Source organism: Artibeus jamaicensis, unplaced genomic scaffold (genome assembly GCF_021234435.1).
Source record: "Artibeus jamaicensis isolate MK-2021 breed Jamaican fruit bat unplaced genomic scaffold, CSHL_Jam_final contig_384, whole genome shotgun sequence".
NCBI lineage: Eukaryota > Metazoa > Chordata > Mammalia > Chiroptera > Phyllostomidae > Artibeus > Artibeus jamaicensis.
Window position 1 is genome coordinate 6,748,713 of NW_026521810.1, and position 22,562 is coordinate 6,771,274.

The 22,562-nt window shown below is 42.0% G+C and overlaps 1 protein-coding gene across 6 annotated transcripts in view; it reads right to left on the minus strand.

Annotated features, from left to right (window-relative positions):
- NPHP1 (nephrocystin 1) overlaps nucleotides 1-22,562 on the minus strand; it is an 83,507-nt gene that overhangs the window by 2,316 nt on the left and 58,629 nt on the right. For all 6 annotated transcript variants that reach the window (XM_053664704.1, XM_053664706.1, XM_053664705.1 and 3 more), the window contains 2 exons: nucleotides 4,951-5,063; nucleotides 3,006-3,079 (listed from right to left, as the gene is read on the minus strand). In XM_053664704.1, the coding sequence (XP_053520679.1) occupies nucleotides 3,006-3,079; nucleotides 4,951-5,063 (187 nt within the window). The remainder of the gene's footprint in view (nucleotides 1-3,005; nucleotides 3,080-4,950; nucleotides 5,064-22,562) is intronic.

Genomic DNA, 22,562 nt, shown 5'->3' on the forward strand with positions numbered 1-22,562 from the left:
TGCTAACGACCTGAAACCATACTGGCCAGGGAGGGAGAGATGCCTCAGAAACCCATGTTTCTTACCAGTTAAAATTAATTTAAGAGCAGAATCAGTGAAACACTAACACATGTATTCAAACTGCACAAACACGGCACTTGAACAATTAAATACTAGCAAGTTTTGAAGGTGAGAGAGTAAAGATGGTAGGAAATTCATTTGTCTACAATTCTGTCTGCTGGGAGGATGACAACGGTCAGGTGACGTAAATGCAGCACAGCTTTGCAAGCGAATATTTTCAATCTGTCCACCAGGACAGATCAATGCTTTTTTAAGAATTTTTAAAAATCCCGGAGTTCCATTAGCCCCACACAAGTCTGGATGGAGCTTTCCAGCGCCAGCTCCACAAACAGTAAACAAGGCGGCACCTGGCTCTGAGCTGCTGGGTCCTGGGCTCACAAACATGTCCTCCCACGGGTGCCTGATTGCATGGGTTCTGTGGATGCATCAGCCCCTCCCCGGTAGGGAGGCCTTCCCTAGAAAGTCCTGTGACTCCCTGGAAGAGCCGCCTTTGGGGGTATTCTCCTAAACCTGCTGAGGCTGCACCCGGCATCCTAGAGAGTGTGAAGAGGACCCTTCGAGCCCAGAGTGCTTCACTCGACAAGCCAGGTGCCATCATCAGCAATCCAAGCACCAACAGCAAACTGGACTTCACTGAGCTAACAATAGGAAGCTCACACATGGCACAGCATGAACTTTGTGAGGAGTCTGGCTTAACACGAATAGCACTCAGCAACTTTAGGCCTATTACCAGCTGGTGACATTTGCCCATTGTTCTTAAGTGTCAAGGTCCCGGCTCACTTTTCACTGAGTTACCAGGAAGCAGTGGCGTGTTTCACCTACTGTAACTTGGTGGGAACAGAGAAAAACCTGGGAGGCCATTACTATGCACCAAGATCACTCCTTCCTCCTCTGGAGCAAACAGGAGGCCACCTCCCAGCTCCCTTCCAGTTCAGTGGGGCTGTGTGACTGGCTCTGGTCAATAAAATGCCAGCAGAGCTGCTCATGCCACCAGGGGGCACAGGCAGAGGGAGGCCCATGGACAAGTCCCCATTCTCTCTCTCTCTCTCTCTCTCTCTCCCTGAGGGAACACAGGGAGCCACTCGTGCAGGTGATGCTATCAGCCTGCACCTTTGGGTGACTGTGTAGCGGGACCTTCCACAGATCCATGCTTCAAGGCACCAGGAGTGGGAGCAGAACCTGAGCTAGCCACCTTGCACAGCCCAGCTTCTTCCACATCATACAGGGTGCCACCAAGAGAAGCCACAAGACTGACTGTAGGAACAAAACTACTCTTTTGTTTTATCATTTATTATACAAATAATTTGCTGTGGAAAAATTAAGAACATACAGAGGTAGTCACTGTTGCCTTTCTAGAGTCTATTCTCCCAACCTGTTCACAGGCAGCTATATAAATATAAATGTATATACTTAAACAGACTTCTACAACAAATGGACTTTATTGTTTTCCACATAATAGTATCTGTGAACAACTTCACGCTACTTGAAAAGCCGGTGGTGTATCTGGACACACCCAGAGCTGTGCTGCATGGCCAGCCAGGTCACGGCCCTTCTCTGCTGTCTGCTCATCAGAAAGTGCAGAATTTGGACTGGACCAGCCCTGCGGTTCCTGCTAACACCAACGCCCAGATTCTGTGACTGTTACACACCTAGAGAAACCTCCCAGTGCCCAGCACAGTACCTGAGCCACAGTGGGCTCTCGTGAAATCTTTACCAAATGAGTCAATGTATGTATGTCCTGTATAACGAATACACATTATGATACTAATGACTTTATAAGGGAAGAAGGAGAAATTCTGCATCATCTAACTACAGTGCCAAATGAATTTGTCTGCAACTATGGGTAATCATATGCCTTGAACATTTGAAGTGATTTTGCTGGAAACTTTATTGTTATTGTTGACACCCCCACACCAGCCACAGCAGCACATGAAATCAGTTTCAAAGTCTCATAAAAATCTCCATTTCTCTGTCAGGCTCAAATGACCTCCTTCCTTACCAATAGAAGTCGCCTTCCAACACAGCTCACCTTCCTCCTGCAAGCGTGCTCCTCAACCTCTCTTGCTGTCGGGAGTTTTCCTAACAAAACCTTCACGCGTCACCCGCCCCTCCCACCCTCCCTTCCTGGACACGAGACCCACACAGGCCGTGCCCATCCACCGGCAACACTCGACCTGCCCCACGGGTTACTGCTCTGCTCAAGAACACTCTGTAGTCCTTCCAGCCGCAGTGTTTGTTCGTACTGAGCCCTCCACCTGTAGTGTCTCCCACTCCCATCTCAGCTTGTCAAAATCCGATGTGGCCCCAGCCGGGTATCAGCCAGGACCTCTTTAATGGAACAATTCCTGGTCCTCATTTGCTGCCTTCTTCAAGTCTCCAAGGACCTGGGTCATACTTCCCCTGAGCCCCCTACCTTGGTATCTGAGCATCAGCCTGGTAGGCATGGAGGTTTTCTAATGGTCATTGACCTTGATAAAGCAAGTTTAACTTTTTATAAAACTGACATTTTGAAGATGAAAAAAATGGCTGAAAATTGGAGATTTCATCTGGTTCAACTAGCTGCTATTTATGCAGCAGACAGTATATATCGAATTAATCAAAAATGATAGGCGCCCTGACCCTCCCCTGAGAGCTCAGTTCATTTATCTAACGAACCGTTTTGGATCGTTGCTCTTGGGCCACAGCTGGTGGCCATCGTAAGTCAAGGGACAGACAAGAGATAAGAGATCGCCACGGTGTGTGCAGCATGCACTCCACCTGCTTACCGGGTGGTGGGCAGCCTGGGAAAGTTACACTCACACTAGGAAAGGAAGGATGGGACCAAGTGAGCTAGAAAGTGGACACAGATCAGGAGATGTCGTCCAAATAGGGGGAAAACCCTAGAGCAGGTGTTGGAACCTGCCAGTGCATGTGCCCAACTGCTTCCCCCGCACCAGGCCACCCACCCGGAGAGCATCCATCACGTCGGGCTGCTGCAGGAGCTGGGGGAAGGTAGCCAGTACGGGATTACTGATTAAATCTGAAATACAAAGACCGAAAAGGATTTTATACAAATTTATCCGATGTTTTACTGCAGCAGAAAAGCATTCATTCTGATTAGGATCGGTGTCACAATATTTGTTGACAACACATTCTAACATTTAATCCTCTAGAAGTCAACCTCCGTCCTCCCCTACACCCATACCCCACAGGGTTCTGGAACGAGTCTGTACCAAGTGGACTTAAGCTCGAGTCTGTAACAAGAGCTTTTAGGGTAGAAGTAAAGTGGCTCTGAACAGAATAAGACTAGAAAATTGTGCTCTTCAGTGTTTTTTCCAGGCTCGCTTTCCTCCTATGACGGTGGTGTGGTATGAGGAGTCAGGAAGCACCAGCAGAAAGGAGGCTGCTGGTGCCTGAGTCCAGTCCCCCTGCACTTGGCGAGGAACCCTGGTGTCTGGGGGTCACGGGATGGTGGTGAATGAAACTGGAACGCATTGGGGGCTGGGAATTTGGCCACATGCCTACATACTGTGTAGGAGAATAGTGGTATTCCACAATAATGGCATCTGAAAGACCTGTGTGAGGAAGTCCATGAGGAAGAACACTTTGGAGATGATCCTGTGTCTTTAGCGGAGAAAAAAAAATCCACTCTCCAGATTTTTCTAGGATTATTCTGATGGTCAGGTTCAAATGAAGCCAATAATCTGAGCAACCTTCTCCAGGACAACAAATAAGCTTTATCCTTTTTGAGAGGTCATGTCATCCATGAATTGTTTCTAGAGTCACTGAATTAAATTTAAAGGCCGGTGATGATTAAAAGGCTTGCCTTAACTGTCCTCTCTTAGAATGATAATTGCTCCCTGAGAAATGTCTGTACTTCTCAGACTTGGAGTTGCATTTCCAGTACCCATCTAGGCGTCAGGTCCCTGGCAGAGGAGCCCTGTCTCACCATGAACTCTACTCGTCCAGATCCTAAGGCACCACAGGGCTCTCCCTCCCACTCCCTCTCTCTAGCCCCACTGGCCTGCTTTCAACTCCAGTCCCCACCGCCCTCTTCATAACTCGAACTCCTCTATCAGGGCTTATCTTAACGTTACTTGCCCAGAGAAGGCTTCCCTCATCCTACACATTAATTCAGGCTTCCTACTGTGTACTTTCTTGTGCATTTTTCTTCAGAACACTGATTCCAAATTGTGAAAAGGGTTACTTGGGTGATTTTGTGTTTAAGGTACATCACTAGGGTAGGAATGGCCGTGCCTGTCTCACAAGGCCTGTCATGCAGGAGGCACTCAACACCCACCTGCTTACAGATCTACTGAATTCAAAGACTGTCCAGTAAAGTTAAACTTTTTTGAGGTAATCCTTGTAACATGTGCATTCCTTGTTGTAAGTTCAATCATGTATGACAACTCATGTTTAACATTTTACTGGAAAAAAATGTCAAGTTTAAATAAAATTGCAAAAATAAAAAAAGTACACAGAACTCCTGAATACCTCTCACATGGATATGCCAATTTTAACTAATCTATTGATATTTAAAGTTTGTACATCAAGAACCAGTTATTTTGGGTGATTTCAGTCTCTTTCCAAAAAGATGATGTGAATACCAAACATGGTAGAAACAGACTTATTCAGAGACAGTAAGGAAAAATATGATTATATCTGAGTTTTAGGATCTCAAATCTCCAGAACTGGAAATAAGAAAATATGTATATGGTAAAGAATTAAATATGTACTGAGCTCACACAGGATATACACTAAGTATAATGCTTTGTATCTATAGTAATTTATTGACTTTGATGCTATTTTAAAATTTTTATTTCAAATGTCACTTTTGAAAAAAGATATAGGTTATATTTACTCAAAGCATGATGCATTATTGTACAAAAGGAAATTGCAAAGACCCCTTACCAGCACTTTGCATGCTCATCCTGTCTTTCAGGAGTACATCTCCAAGAATTTGGCGATAAAATATCAATAAATGAATGTAGCACATACTTCCAATTAATGTTTCCGGCAGTAGACTATTAAAGAAGAAAAAAATGTATTAACTAAACAATCTCCTACATTCCAACCTGCAATATTTATTTATTTATTTATTACTTTTTGTTTCATTATTGGAAAAAGTGAGACAATTATAAGGAAAATTCCCACTCCAGGCTGGCCACATTAAACTTTAGATAATCTACTTTTTTATGTGTACACTTTCAAGTCTCCACTCTATTTTGTCATTCCTATGCTTCCATTCATCTATCACCCATGTTAAATGTCAAATTTTTAAAAGTCATGAATTACATGTTTGGGAAATAAAGAGACCAGTCTGCTACAAGTTTTAACAAAGCCACATGGCCACCCCAGCTGATGGGATGAATGCAGAGGAGACGTGAGTCCAGACTGTTCACAGTGAGTTCAGACTGTTCACAGTGTTGGGTGGAACGTGGGAGGGTGTGGCAGACTGGACTGAACCCTGACTTTCCTGCTTCCCAGTGATGCAACTTAGGGTCAATTAATTATTCACCTTGTGTTTTGCTTTCCTTATCGGTGAACCGCAGATAGTAATACCTGCATTTTAGGAGGTTAATAAAAGGATTAAAATGAGGTGAGTGTGGGTTTTTTAATGCAATGCCTGGTACACATTAAGGACTCAAAAACAGAAAATAAACTGAAATACTGAAGTTATTATCAGTTTAAAATAATTTTCTCTATGATGTTATATGCAATCCTCATAGTAACCACAAAAAAAATATAGAATGTACACAAAAGGAAGTGAAAAGGGAATTAATGAGTCACTACAAAAGATCAAGTGAACACAAAGGGAGGCAGTAGGGAAGAAATGAGGAACAAAAAATATCTATGAGTCATGCAAGCACTAAAAAAATGGCAATAGTAAGTCCTTCCTTATCAGTAATTGCTTTCAATGTAAATGGATTAAACTCCCCAATCAAATGTCAGGGACTGGAAGAATAGATTACAGGATCCAACTGTGTACTACCTACAAGAGACTCTAGATCTAAGGACACTCATAGGTCGAAAATGAAAGGATGGATGAAGAAATTTTATATAAAGAGTAAACAAAAGTGAGCAGGGATGGCTAAAAATAATGTGTCAGACAAAATAGTCCTTAAGTCAAAAAACTGTTACAAAAGACAAAGAAGGATATTATGTAATGAAAAAAAGGGGTCAATTCACCAAGAAGATGTATATAAGATATATAGATATAGATATAAAAAATATTACAACTTCTAAATATAAAGCAAGTAAAAGAGAGAAACAGATCTATAATAATAGTAAAAGACTTCAATAACCTACTTTCAATAAAGGACAGAAGAACCAGGCAGAAGATTAATAAGAATATAGAGGACTTGAACAACACTGTAGACCAATTGTAGCTAGCAGACACACAAAGAACACTCTGCCCAACAACAGCAGAATACACATTTTTCTCAAATGTACATGGAACATTCTATGGGCTAGACCACCTGTAAGTCTTAATGATTTAAAAACTGAAATCAGAGGTCTGGCCAGTGTGGCTCAGTTGGAATGTCATCTTGTAAATTGAAAGGTCATGGGTTTGATTCCTGGCCAGGGCCCATGCCTAGGTTGTGGGTTTGGTCCTAGGTTTGTGGTATGCACCCCATCAATCAATGTTTCTCTCTCACACCCATGTTTCTCTCCCTCCCTTCCCCTCTCTCTAAAATCAATAAACATGCCCTCAAATGAGTATTAAAAAATTAAAACTGAAATCATACAAAGTATCTTTTCTGATCACAATGGAATGGAACTAAAAATCAAGAGCAGAAGGAAAACTGGAAAACTCACACATGTGGAGATTAAACAACACACTCAAATAATCATGGATCAAAAAAGAAATCACAAGGAAAATTAGAAAATACCTACAGATCAATTAAAAAGAAAATATAACATACTAAAATTTATGGGACAAAGTGAAAGCAGTGTGAAGGGTGACATGTATAGTTACATTAAAAAATAAGACCCCAAATCAACAACCTGAACTAAAATGAAGAGCAGAGGAGCGACATATGTTATCCACAGAGTAATATAGATGATGGTGATTGTTATCCACTTAGTAAGTGATGCTGACTATATTATCGTAGGGTGAACAGCATGACATTTCTCTTCATACACTTTAGGCAGGTGAAATTATTGGAAAACCCCTTGGAAAATGTTAAAATGGTCTTCCTACACTGCAAACTTTAAGCTAAAAGTTATTAAATATGTTAAAAAGCATGGAAACAGGGCTACCAAGAGACGCTTTGGACCTCCTCCCACAGGGAGTGTCATCAGAATGTGAGGCAACAGGAAGAAAAGCCCCTTCAGATGCCAGGAGAGAAGAAGGCAATGCCAGGGAAACCTCCAAAGTGGCCAGAGGTGGGGCAGGAGGCAAAGACCAGGATTCGGGAGCAGCGTCAAACTGGGATCTCTGTTTCGATCAAGAAGACAGAAAAAGAAGGTAAAAGGATTACCTAAGAAAAAAACACTGATGATCTCTCAGGGATACCTATATGGTGCTTTAACTTTATAAAGAGAGAAGGTTTGAGCATGAGGACATAAATGAAACTTGCCCAAAAACTTCAGTAGCCAATGATAATCAAGTTTTGGAATTTCATTCTTATGTTATTATTCTTTGAAAGACTTACAACTTTGAGCTGTCCCAAATCTCCAACATGGATAAGGTCCCACTCACATGTGATGTGCCATCCAACGGAACTTTGGACATCAAAGGAGCAAAGACCATGCTGTCAAAACTAATGGTCATGAGAAAACACATTTCACTGTTGGTCTAGCCTGCTGTGCAGATGGGACGACGCTTCCACCCATGGACATCTTTCAGTGAAAAACTTTTCTGAAAGAAAAGATTCTAAGTGGAGTTACTGTGCACATGCATGAAAAAGGATGGAGGAATGAAGAAGACATGAAAATCTGGTTTAACCAAGTCTAGTCACAAAGGCTTGGGTGATTACTTAAAAAAACAGCTTTGCTTATTTTTGCTCACTTCAAGCTCATGTTACACAAAGTGTGAAAGCAATCGCAGTGGGCTTGAAAACCCAACTTGCTGTGATACCTGCTGGGCTAATCAGCCAACTGCAACCTCTTGATGTGTCAGTAAACAAGCCCATTAAAGCCATAATGAAGAAAGAGTAGATGTCCTCCTGGATGCAGTCAGCTGGTAAAGATTTAACGCCTACAGGCAGAGTCAAGGAAGCATCCATTGCCCAGGTTTGTGATTGGATCCTAAGATCGTGGAACAGTGACAAGAAGGAAGTGGTTGTAAAGTCATTTAAAAAGTGCAACATACGCAATGCTATGGATGGAACTGAGGACAGTGATATTTACCAGGATGAGGAAAGTGATTTTTCAGAAGACACAGTAATGTAGAAATTGAAGACAACGATACTTCTGATATTGACAGTGACAAGGAGTTCTTAGCCTTCTGTGATGTGTAAATATCATAAGTTTGTTATTGGTACATAAAATTTCTTATACCTTGTATCTCTTCTTGTGTTTTGTAATTATTTGTAACATAAAATTTCTTGTACCATAATATGTTCAGAAATAAATACTAAAATTTCTTTATAATATAAAAACCAAGTATCTAAACATAAATAAATAAATAAATAACTTAATTTAAAAATTCAAACAAAAAAATTTGTTTTCCTGAAAGTGTGGGCCAAAAACGCGGGTGCACATTATACATGGCAAAATATGGTAAATCACAAAGTAAGATAAAATTTGAGTAGACCTATTACTGGTAAGGAAATTGAATCAGCAATCAAAAATCTATCAACAAAGAAAAGTTCTGCACCTGATGGCTTCACTGGTGAATTCTGCTAAATATTTAAAGAAGAGCCAATCCTTCTCCAACTTTTTCAAAAAGTGGAAGAGGAGGGAATAGCTCCTAAATCATTCTATGAGGCCACCATTACCCTGATACCAAAATCAGACAAAGAACTTACAAGAAAAGAAAATTACAGACCAATATCTCTTATGAACATTGATGCAAAAGTCTTTAACAAAATACTAGCAAACAGAGTCCAGCAGCATAATAAAAGGATTATACGCCATGACCAAGTAAGATTTATTCCTGGAATACAAGGATGACTCGATGTAACAAAATCAATCAATGTAATACACTATATTAACAGAATGAAGGAGAAAGCCCACATAATCTTATCAATTGATGCCAAAAAGACATTTGAGAAAATTCAACTCATAATAAAAACACTCAACAAACTAGGAATACAAGGAAACCACCTTCACATACTAAAGGTCATATATGAAAATCCTACAGCTAACATCGTTTTTAATGGTGAAAAACAGAAAGCTTTTCATTTAAGATCAGGAACAAGAAAAGGATTCGTGCTTTCACCTCTTGTATTCAACAAATCACTGGAAGTCCTAGCTAGAGCAATCAGGCAAGAAAAAGGAATAAAGAGCATCCAAATTGGAAGGAAGAAGTAAAGTCACATCTGTTCATAGACATGATCTCATATGTAGAAAACCCCAAAGATGGCACAAAAACCAGTTAGATGAACAAATTCAGCAAAGTTAAAGAATATAAAATTAACATTAAAAAATCAGTCATGTTTCTATAAAGTAATCTGAAAAATAAATGTAAACAATTCCATTTACAACAGCATCAAAAAGAGGAAAATACTTAAGAATTAAAAATAGGAACAAAATTTCAGTACTGAGATTTCGAAACAATAATGTGGGAACATGACAAACAAACGATTTAAAACCCTGACACACACAGACTGAACACCTGGGGTAGAATGAGCACAAGCGTCAGCCTAAGAAGATACTCAAGAAAATGTCTGGAATCATTCTAAACATACATTTTCTAAATGTTGCTTTTAGAAAGAAATGGACTCTGTCAAGAAGCATAAAGAAAGACCATAGAGATAAATCTCAGAACCCCTGCATACAATGTCCTCTATTAAAAAGAAATATGTCTTTGTGCTAAGAAAACCACTAAAGGTTTTAAAAGACACATTAACTTTTATAAATTAATTGTTTTCTTTTATTTCTAAAATAAAAATTTTTGAAGAAAAAAAATAAGAATCACAGAGGTAACAGTCTCCCAGCCTGTTGACAGGGAACAATGAATGTGACCGACCCCATGATGGTGCAGGAGCAATGATCCCCTTGGTGATCAGTTTAATGGAATTTAAATAATTGTCTTTGACCACTTCCTAACCTCTGCATTTCTAGAAACATCCAAAAATGTAGGACAGGTTCTCTTTCCAAACTTACTACTTTCATATATAACCTTTGGTGTACAAAGTTGGAAATCATCTCTTTCCAACCCTGCTAAATTCTGGTCTTGGGGATATCGGACCCAAATTTCACATGCTGGCTGCAGGGGCCATTTAGGCGGCCCTGACGGCTCCTTGAGCCTTCCCAGGGTTCATGCTGTGATCCCAGGGGCTGTTCTACATCCCGCCCTCTGGTCCAGGGACCACATGGGTGGTGTTTTAGCTGCAAGCCCAAACTCCTGTCTCCAGCAGAAGAACAGCCATTGGCGTGGCTAGGGGAAGGGGTGGAACCTTCCTCCTCTCACAGACCTACCCTGCACCCCGCCCCTCCCCAGCCCCGAAGTAGACGACTTCACTCCTCCCACAGTGCAGGCACCTCCCCACAGCATGAAGCCATGCTGCTCACTCTGTTTTCTTTAGGGAAATCCTCTGATTTTCCCAAACCCAACATGACTAGAAATCTCTGAGTCCTAGAAGGTTGGCTGAGCTGAAGAAGTAAAAATGGACCAACAAACGGCTGGTGGTAGAAGTGCAACGAACATAATACTGGGCCGCAGAGAAGCAATGCTTTTGTTTCATTTACTTTTAACAACAATACAATGGAAGTGAGAAAGAAAAGAGGTGAAACGCATTAAAAAGGCAAAGGAAAATAAAGAGACCGAGAGCAAACCTACCCACAAGCACATGCCTGCTTGTACGGGCCAGTTTCCTGGTTCGAAACTCAGGCACTGGGAGTCTGAGTCTCAGTTCAGGGCTTTCCCTCATCAGGAGCCTCCGGACAAATCCTGCCCCTTAACTCCCTTTGGAAAACAGCCCCAGAATTAGAGGCGAGTCTTGGTGAAACTGGAGGCTCCGCTTGCTCCCTCCATCTGATGCTGACAGGTCACCATCATCACACTGTCTCCACAAAACAAGACCTGTGGGCAGGATTCTGCTGCCACTATTTGGTAAAGTAGGTACGCCTACACCAATCCACTGTATTTTCACAGGTCTCCCGACAACCAGGGGTCCTCACACGTACACCTGCTGGCTGAAGAGAGGGCAGTGGGAGGCCAGCCAACAAGGATGCCAGGTGAAAATGGGCACTAATGCAGACTCGAAATAGGCTGCCCGTCCATGGCCCCGACACCACTGTTGTATGTCCTCTGGCATAATGGACAAAGCCCCCCTGTCCTTTCTCCTTTAAGCACAAAAGTTTGGCAAAACCCAGGTGAGGTTCATAAGCACGGGAGGTGGGGACAGAGGTGGGAGTCACCTTTGCAGGAGAGGAGAAGGGCTGATGTTACATTTCCGGTATTTGCCTTCTTCTCCATTCACTGAAGGCCAGGGGAGAGGAGACTGAGAAGATCAGTCCTGCCTTGTCTCCACCTTCAGGGCTTACAGGCTCAGGGCACTGATGTGCGAGAGCACTCATGTTGGTGCCCAGCCTTTCGCCTGGAACCCACGCACAGCCCGTGGCCCTGCAGCCACCCCAGGGCTTCTGGCTTCACTGTGCCCAGGACGTGGTTTCTGGGAGAGCCAGCCTGAGCCTGGGCCACACCAGCAGGCGCCCCAACCCACACTTGACACTGTCAAGAGGGTATGTCTCTGGGCCATGCAGAGTGGCAATTTTAAGACAGAGCTCAAGTCTCCGTGTGGTCTAGGAGGAGAGAAGAGCCAAGGTGGGGCTGGGACCGGCAGGGGCAGCAAGAGGTAGAGCACAGCTCCTGAGACAGACACTGGTGCACTAGAAGGAAGATCTCTACCTTGAAATTCTTTTATGATTTTTGTCTTAATGATATAAAAGTTGAGTTCTGGCCAAGATGGACATGTAGGTAGAAACCCTTCACTCCCTCGCAGAACCAAAAGAAGGATAACAACCAACTTAAAAACAATAAACAAACAGAAGTGCCAGAAAAATCAAACTGCATAGAACCCCAACAACCAAAGAGTTAAAGAAACATCCACCCACACCAGGAAGAGACGCAAAGATGGGACAGGGGCAGCCGAGCAGAGAGGATGTGCAGCAAGGCAGGGCTGGCTGAACAGGAAACTAAAGACTCAACGCTACCTGTAAACTACTGTGGGGGTTGCCACGGCAGTCGAAACTCCCAGTCTCACAGGAGAGTTCATTGGATAGTGGGGCTAGAGTGGAGCAAGCAAGTGGCATTGTTCTCTCTCTGACCCCTCCCCCCCACACAGCACCACAATGCAGCAAAGAGGATTCCTGGCTAATAACTAAGGCTCCGCCCCTTATAAAATAATAGGTGCACCGAGACAGAGAAATATGGCCCAAATGAAAGACCAGATCAAAAATCCATAAAAAGAGCTAAGCAATGAGGAGATAGACTACCTATCTAATGCAGAATTCGGAACACTGGTAATCAGGATGCTCACAGAACTAATTGAGCTCAGTCAGAAAATGAAGGAAGAAATGAAGGCTATACAAAGTGAAATAAAGAAAAATATACAGGGAACCAAGAGTGAAGAGAAGGAAACTGGGGCTCAAATCAATGATCTGGAGCAGTAAGAAGAAATAAACATATATACTTAACGGGCACAAACAGACCAAAAATGGCTCAAGAAGATCTCAAAGCCCCAGAACCTACAGATCTAAGCGATGAAGAAATAGCAAAACTCTCAGACGCACAGTTTAAAACACTGGTGATCAGGATCCTCACAGAACTGGTTGATTATAGCCACAAATTAGACAAACATATGAAGGCGAAACTAATTGAAATGAATGGAATTGCACAGGAAACCAATAGCAATGAAAAGGAAACTGGGACTCAAATCAATGGAGTGGACCAGAAGAAAGCAAATAATGGCCAAACAGAAATGAGTGAAGAAGCAAGAATTCAAAGAAATGAGGAGAGGCTTAGGAACCTCCAGGACATCTTTAAACGCTCCAACATCCGAATTATAGGGGTACGAGAAGGGGGAAAGGCACAGCCACCAGTGGAAAACTTATTTGAACAAATAATAAAGGAGAATTTCCCCAATCTGGCAAAGGAAATTGACTTCCAGGAAATCCAGGAAGCTCAGAGAGTCCCAAAGAAGTTAGACCCAAGAAGAAACACACCAAGGCACATCATAATTACATCAGCCAAGATTAAAATGAAAGAGAGAATTCTAGAAGCAGCAAGAGATAAGGGGACAGTCACCTACAAAGGAGTCCCCATCAGACTGTCAGCAGATTTCTCAAAAGAGACCTTACAGGCAAGAAGGGGCTGGAAAGAGGTATTCCAAGTCATGAAAACCAAAGACCTACAACCAAGATTGCTCTATCCAGCAAAGCTTTCATTTAGAATGGAAGGACAGATAAAGTGCTTCTCAGATAAGATCAAATTCAAGGAGTTCATCATCACCAAGCCCTTATTATATGAAATGTTAAAGGGACTTACCTAAGAAAAAGAAGATAAAAAAACGAACAGTGAAAGGACAACAAACTCACAGTTATTAACAACCACACCTAAAACAAAAGCAAACTAAAAGGACAGCTAGATCAGGAGTGGAAACAAAGAAATGAAGATCTCAAGGAGGCTTAGCAACAGGGGAGTGGGAGGAGGAGAAGGGGGGAGAAGGTACAGAAAATAAGTACATAGACAGTAGATAGAAAATAGATGGGGGGGCAAGAATAGTATGGGAAATATAGAATCTAAAGAACTTGAGACACATGGTCATAAACTAAAGGGGGGTAGGGTGGAGGGGAATGAAGGGGGGGAATAGAACAACTGTAACAGCATAATCAATTAAAAAATAAATTAATTAATTAATTAAATTAAATTTAAAAAAGAAATAAACATTCAACCAGAACAGAATGAAGAAACAAGAATTCAAAAAAATGAGGAGAGGCTTAGGAACCTCTGAGACAATTTTAAGTGCTCTAACATCTGAATCATAGGGGTACCAGAAGGAGAATAACAGGAGCAAGAAATTGAAAATTTATTTGAAAAAATAATGAAGGAAAACGTCTCCAATCTGGTAAAGGAAATAGACTTCCAGGAAGTCCAGGAAGCTCAGAGTCCCAAAGAAGTTGGACCCAAGGAAGAACACACCAAGGTACATCATAATTATATTAGCCAAGACTAAAATAAGAAGAGAATCTTAAAAGCAGCAAGAGAAAAGGAGACAGTTACCTACAAAGGAGTTCTCATAAGGCTATCAGCTGATTTTTCAAAAGAAACCTTATAGGCAGGAAGGGCTGGAAAGACGTATTTAAAGTCATGAAAGGCAAAGACCTACATCTGAGATTATTCTATCCAGCAAAGCTATCATTTAGAAAAGAAGGGGTTCCCAGATAAGGTCAAGTTAAAGCAGTTCATCATCACCAAGCCCTTATTATATAAAATGTTAAAGGGACTTATCTAAGAAATAGAAGAAGATAAAAAACTCTGAACAGTAAGATGACAACAAACTCATAACTATCAACAACATGAATCTAAAAAACAGAAACAAATACAAACTAAGCAAACAACTAGAACAGGAACAGAACCAGAGAAATGGAGATCACATGGAGGGTTTTCAGCGGTGAGAGGGGAGGGGAATAATGGGGTAGAGGGGAAGGTACGGGAAATATGAAGCATAATTGGTAGGCATAAATTAGACAGGGGGAGGTTAAGAATAGTGACGGAAACAGAGAAGCCAAAGAACTGATATGTATGACCCATGAACATGAAATAAAGGGGAAGGGAAGCTGGAGGATGGGGTGGGTGGGGAATAAAGGGGAGGAAAAATGGGACAACCTTAATAACATAGTTAATCAATAAAATATATTTAAAAATAAATAAATAAAACAAAATTACAACTAAAATATAGAATACTCATCACTCAGAACCCTCAGAAATCAAGTTCAGTGCAAGTCTGACAACTACAGAATTAAAGAAACCACATCCATCCAGACTGAGCCAGCAGACTGGTGCTGTATCTGAGACTCAATCAACCTTGCTAACACTATCTGACCCACTTTGGAGATACCCAGACACTCTGTCCCATCCAGCTTAACAGCCAACCCAAGCTGCATTTCTATAAGAATGGCTGGTCTTGGCTCTAGCTTCACATCTTCTTAAATCCCTCAAACAAGGGGCAGCTGGCCTCAGTGAGCCCCAGGCTGGACACTAGCAGGAGCCAGACTAGATTCACAGCTTGGCTTTGCCTACAAATCTCCAAGCTCAGCACAAGTAGCAGCCTTCTCAGATTGCTTTACTTTTCAGGCAGGGTGCCCCAGGCAAAACAGAGATGGGAAATGATCTTGGCCTATACCACCTGGTAAACTCCAAAGGCCAGCACACCCAGTTGACAGCTACAGACCATGTTGGAGCACCACTGCCCTGCCCCTGAAGAGCTGATCCTGTAAGGAGGAGGAAGGTTGGGAGTATGTGGTCATAGCCAATCCTTGCAGCTGACTGGCCTGGGTAAATCCCTCCCATTGATCTGCCAACAGCAACTAAGGCTCGACTACACAAGGAGGGTGTACTCAACCCACACAAAAGGTACACCTCGAGTACTCAGCTTGGGTAATAGGGGAGGCTGTGCCACTGGACCCTACATTAGGCCATGTTACCAAGACACAGAGTCAGAGCAGCTCTCCCTAATACACAGAAACAAACACAGGGAGGCCGCCAAAACAAGAAGACAAAGAAACATGACCCAAATGAAAAACAGATCAAAACTCCAGAAAAAGAGCTAAACAAAATGGTGATAAGCTATCAGATGTAGAGTTCAAAACACTGGTTATAAGGATGCTCAAGGAACTTAGTGAGGACATCAATAGCATAAAAAATACCCAGTCGGAAACAAAGGACATACTAACTGAACTAAAGAGCAATTTACAGGGAAACAACAGTAGAACAGATGAAGCCGAGAATCAAATCAATGATTTGGAACATAAGGAAGCAAAAAACAACCAACCAGAATGACAAGAAGAAAAGAGAGTCCCCCCCCAAAATGAGGCTGGTGTAAGCAGCGTGTGGGATGCCTTTAAGCAATCCATCATGCACTTTATAGGGGTGCCAAAGGAGAAGAGAAAGAACAAGAAATTGGCCATCTATTTCAAAAAATAATAAAAGAAAACGTCCTTCATTTGACTCAGGAAATAGACATGCAAATCCAGGAAGCACAGAGAGTACCAAACAAGATGGATGCAAAGAGGCCCATCCCAAGACACATTGTAATTAAAATGCCCAAGCTTGAAGATAAAGAGAGAATCTTAAGCAAGGGAAAAAGAAGTTAGTTACCTACAGGGGAGTTCCCATGAGACTGTCAGCTGATTTCTCAAAAGAAACTTTGCAGGCTAGAAGGGGCTGGAAAGAAGTATTGAAAGTCACAAAAAGCAAGGATCTACAGCCAAGATTGCTCTACCCAGCAAAGCCATCATTTAGAATTGAAAGGCAGACAAAGAGGTTCTCAGACAAGAAATAACTTAAAGGAGTTCATAATCACCAGACCATTATTAGAAGAAACGTTAAAGGGATTTATTTAAGAAGAATAAGATCAAAATTATGAACAATGAAATAGTAATAAGTACATACCTATCAACAATTGAATCTAACAAATAAACTAAGCAAACAAGAACAGAGATAGAATCATGGATACGGAAAGCATTTTGATGGTTTCCAGATGGAGGGGAAGAGGAGAATGGGTGAAGAGGTAAAGGGATTAAGAAGTACAAATCGATAGTTACAGAATAGCCATGGGAATGGAAAGTACAGTATAGGAAATGGAGTAGGCAAAGAACTTACACACATGACTCTCGGACATGAACAATAGTGCGGGGATTGCCTGAGGGAGTGGGGCTTGGGAGTGGAGGGTGGGGCAAAGGGGGAAAAATCTGGACAACTGTAATAGCATAATCAACAAAATATAATTTTTTTTTTCTTTTTTTTTTTCTCTTTTTTTATTTTATTTTTTTTTATTTTTTTTTTCCCCCCCCCCCCCCCCCCCCCCCCCCCGTCCCCCCCCAGTCCTCATCTCTGTGATTAAAAAAGAAAAGAATAAAAGTCTCAATAGGTGTATTGCATCAAATGCATAGTACCTTGAAGGTGACTTAAGTTTAAACACTTAAGAATAAATACACAATTTTTTATACATAAATTCCAGGACTTTTTGCTGGTGAGAGTATAAAGTGGTGTCATTTTGGAAAACAGTTTGGCAGCTACTCATAAAATGAACGAACACTAGAAGCCTTAGCAACCTCACTCCCAGGTGTCTGTACCCATGAGAAATGAAAACATACATCCACATACAAAAAACTCATATGCAAATATTTAGAGCAGTTTTATCCATAACTTCCCAAAATTAAAAACAACACAGATGTCCATCAACTAGTGAATGAATAAATACACTATAGGACATCTAGCCAATGAAGACAGGCGTGCCTTAATTTTACTGCATTTTGTATAAATTGTATAAATTGAAGGTTTGTGACAACCCTGCATTGAGCAAATCTATTGACCTTTTGCCCAACAGACTCATATAATGGTTAGCATTTTGAAATTAAGGTATGTACATTGGTTTTTAGACATATGTTATCAAACACTTAATAGACTACAGTATTGTGTGAACATACCTTTTATATACACTGGGAAACCAAAAAAATCATGTGACTTGTTTTATTGCAATACATGCTTTATTGAGATGGTCTGGATCCTAGCCTGTGCTATTTAAACAAAAAAGAACAAACTACTAACACATGAATTGGCACGGATGAATCTGAAAAGCATGACACTGAGTGAAGGCCAGGCTCACAAAGCTACATACTGTATGATCTGACTTATAAGGTACTGCAGAAAAGGCAGAACTGTTGGGAAAGAAAACAAAGGAATGATGGGCTGGGGTGCTGACGACAAAGACAAGGAGGCAGACACAACTGCTTAGAGTAATGGACACATTCTCTATGTTGCCTGTGGTGATAGTTACATGACTGTATACATTTGTTAAAACTCAAAGGGGAATTGTAAACTAAAAGGAATAAACTTAATTATACCTCAGCAAGCAGAGCATTAAAAACTTCTCACCCTGACCAGTGTGGCTCAGTTGAACATTGTCCCACAAAGCAAAAGGTTGCCGGTTCAATTCCTGATCAGGGTACATGCCTGGGTTGCATGTTCAGTCCCTGAGCAGGGCACGTATGAGAGGCAATCTATCTATTTTTTTCTCTCACATCCATATTTCTCTCCTTATCTTCCTCCCTCCCTTCCCCAGTCTAAATAAATAAATAAACAAACAAATGCATGAATGAATGAATAAAATCTTTTTAAAAAATGTTCTCTGAAGATAAGCTCACAGATTGGTAAAGTCACTTAGCCAGAAGTTTTCTATACTGTTTCCGACCAAATCTATCCTTCGTGTTAATAGTAAGTAGAAGAGTAAGTTAATCTGCCCTGACTAGTGTGGCTCAGTAGGTTGGGTGTTATACCTCAAACCAAAAGGTCACATGTTCAATTCCCAGTCAGGGTATTTGCCTGGATTATGGCCCAGGTCCCCAGTTGGGGGCATTTGAGAGGCAGCTCATCCATGTTTCCTTCCCTCTCATTTGCCCTTCCTTCACCTCTCTCTAAAAATAAATGAATAGAATCTTTATTTTTTTTAATTGATTATGCCATTACATTTGCTCTATTCCCCCTCCCTTCCCCTCCACCCTGCATACCCCTCCCCCACCATTTCCCCCTTTAGTTCATGAACATGTGTCTCAAATTCTTTAGATTCTGTATTTCCCCCTACTATTCTTACCCTCCCCCCTATCTATTTTCTATCTACTGTCTGTGCTACTTATTTTCTGTACCTTCTCCCCCCTTCCCCTCCTCCCACTCCCCTGTTGCTAACCCTCCATGAGATCTTCATTTCTTGGTTCTGCTCCTGATTTAGCTATCCTCTTAGTTTGCTTTTGTTTTAGGTGTGGTTCTTAATAACTGTGAGATTGCTGACCTTTCACTGTTCATCTTTTTTATCTTCTTTTTCTTAGGTAAGTCCCTTTAACATTTCATATAATAAGGGCTTGGTGATGATGAACTCCTTGAATTTGGTCTTATCTGAGAAGCACTTTATCTGTCCTTCCATTCTAAATGAAAGTTTTGCTGGGTAGAGCAATCTTGGTTGTAGATCTTTGGTTTTCATGACTTGGAATACCTCTTTCCAGCCCCTTCTTGCCTGGAAGGTCTCTTTTGAGAAATCAGCTGACAGTCTGATGGGAACTCCTTTGTAGGTGACTGTCCCCTTATTTCTTGCTGCTTCTAGGATTCTCTCCTTCATTTTAATCTTGGCTAATGTAATTATGATGTGCCTTGGTGTGTTCCTTCTTGAGTCCAACTTCTTTGGGACTCTCTGAGCTTCCTGGATTTCTTGGAAATCTATTTCCTTTGCCAGATTGGGGAAATTCTCCTTTATTATTTGTTCAAATAATTTTTCAACTGGTGGTTGTGCCTTTCCCCCTTCTGGTACCCCTATAATTCGGATGTTGGAACGTTTAAAGATGTCCTGGAGGTTCCTAAGCTTCTCCTCATTTTTCTGAATTCTTATTTCTTCATTCTTTTCTGTTTGATCATTTTTTTCTTCCTTCTGGTCCACTCCCTTGGTTTGAGTCCCAATTTTCTTTCCATTACTATTGGTATCTTTTGTATCAGCATTCATTTCAATTAATTTAGCTTCCATATGTTTCTCTAATTTGTGACTAAAATCAACCAGTTCTGTAAGGATCCTTATAACCAGTGTTTTGAACTGTGCATCTGAAAGACTGGCTATTTCTTCATCACTTAGGTCTATCGGTTCTGGGGCTCTGAGTTGTCCTAGAGCCATTTTTGGTCTATTCGTGCTGTTAAGTGAGCGGAGCGAAGCCTTAGTTGTTTACCAGGACGGGGCGACCCAGGTCGCTGGTTTGTGACGCTGTGTGTGGGGGCGGGGTCAGAGAGGGAGCAATGGCGTTCCTCTCCGCTAGCCCAGCGCATCCAGTCACTCACACGCCTCGGGCTTGCTTATCCGATCCTAATTGTGCGAGCCTGCTGCACCACGCGGGTTTCCCTTCTCACTGGTTTCTCCGCACGTAAATGCGCGCGACCGACCCACCGCGCCTCTTCCCTGTGCGCTCCGGCAGCCAGCTGGCTGGCGATCAGCGCCCTCGGTTGCCTGCGCGCACCGCCCCGGGAATTTTTTCTTGCTAACCTGCTCTGCTGCTGGCCTCGCTCCTCGTACCGGTCCAGCCGAGTATCTAGTTGTCCTTTGGACTCCTTATTGTCGATTTTCCGTGTGGCTTGGTTGTGACTGCTGTTAAAAATAGTTGTTCTTAGATTTGGTTGTGCACAGAGGTGAGGTGGATCCTCCACCTACTTCTCCATCTTGGCGGAAGTGAATAGAATCTTTAAAAAAATGAGTAAGGTAATCTGAACTTTACTACTACGTATACTTCACTGGTGAGTACCCATATAGAATTTTATATGTTGTTAAAATTACGTAGGTTTGACTTCCGCCAAGATGGAGGCGTAGGTGGAAACACTTTGAATCCTCACACAACCAAATCTAAAAACAATAAAGTTTTAACAACAATAAATGCAATCAAACCACACAGAAAATCAACAATACAGAGTCAGAAAACAATGAACTGCTCAGCTAAATTGGTGAGAGAGGTGAAGCCAGCAGCGGAGCGGGTCAGGCAGAAAAGATCCCCCGACCCAGGCAGCTGAGGGCACGGATCCTAGGTGCGGGCTAGCTATGAGTGGACACAGGGAAGAGGTGTGGCTGGCTGTCTGTGGTCAGTCGCCCATTTGCGCGCAGATAAACCAGTGAAGAAGTGAGCATTGAGACCGCATGGTACAGGGCGGTGGGCTGGCACATTTGCACTCAGATAAACAGGCGGGGGCAAGCAGTGAGGTGGACTGGGAGAGCAGAAAGGACCGCCATTGCTCCCTCTGTGACCCCACCCCCACATACAGTGTCACAAACCAGCGACCTGGGTGGCCCCACCCTGGGGAACACCTAAGGCGCCTCTCCTCATATGTAATAGACACAAACAGATAAAAACATGGCTCAAGAACAACTCAGAACCCCAGAGCCAATAAACCTAAGCAATGAAGAAATAGCCAAACTTTCAGATGCACAGTTCAAAACACTGGTGATCAGGATGCTCACAGAACTGGTTGATTTTAGTCACAAATTAGAGGAACATATGAAGGCTAAACTAATTGAAATAAATGGTAGTGCACAGGAAACCAACAGTAATGGAAAGGAAACTGGGACTCAAATCAAGGGAGTAGACCAGAAGGAAGGAAAAAATGACCAAACAGAAAAATATGAAGAAACAAGAATTCAAAAAAATGAGGAGAGGCTTAGGAACTTCCAAGACATCTTTAAACGCTCCAACATCTGAATTATAGGGGTACCAGAAGGGGAAGAGGAACAGCCACCAGTGGAAAACTTACTTGAACAAATAATAAAGGAGAATTTCCCCAATCTGGCAAAGGAAATAGACTTCCAGGAAATCCAGGAAGCTCAGAGAGTCCCAAAGAAGCTGGACACCAAGGCACATCATCATTACATTAGCCAAGATTAAAATGAAAGAGAGAATTCTAGAAGCAGAAAGAGATAAGGGGACAGTCACCTACAAAGGAGTTCCCATCAGACTGTCAGCGGATTTCTCAAAAGAGACCTTACAGGCAAGAAGGGGCTGGAAAGAAGTATTCCAAGTCATGAAAACCAAAGACCTACAACCAAGATTGCTCTATCCAGCAAAACTTTCATTTAGAATGGAAGGACAGATAAACTGCTTCTCAGATAAGATTGAATTCAAGGAGTTCATCATCACCAAGCCCTTCTTATATGAAATGTTAAAGGGACTTACCTAAGAAAAAGAAGATAAAAAAGATGAACAGTGAAAGGACAGCAAACTCACAGTTATCAACAACCACACCTAAAACAAAAGCAAATTAAGAGGACAGCTAGATCAGGAGTGAACCATAGAAATGAAGATCACATGGAGGGTTAGCAACAGGGGAGTGGGAGGAGGAGAAAGGGGGAGAAGGTACAGAAAATAAGTAGCACAGACAGTAGATAGAAAATAGGGGGAGGGTAAGAATAGTAGGGGAAATACAGAATCTAAAGAACTTGAGACATGCGTTCATGAACTAAAGTGGGGGAAATGGTGGGGGAGGGGTATGCAGGGTGGAGGGGAACGGAGGGGGGAAATAGAACAATGTAATGGCGTAATCAATAAAATTTTAAAAATAAAAAAAGAAAAGAAAATCATAAGGAAAAGAAAATACATTTACAGAACCATATGTA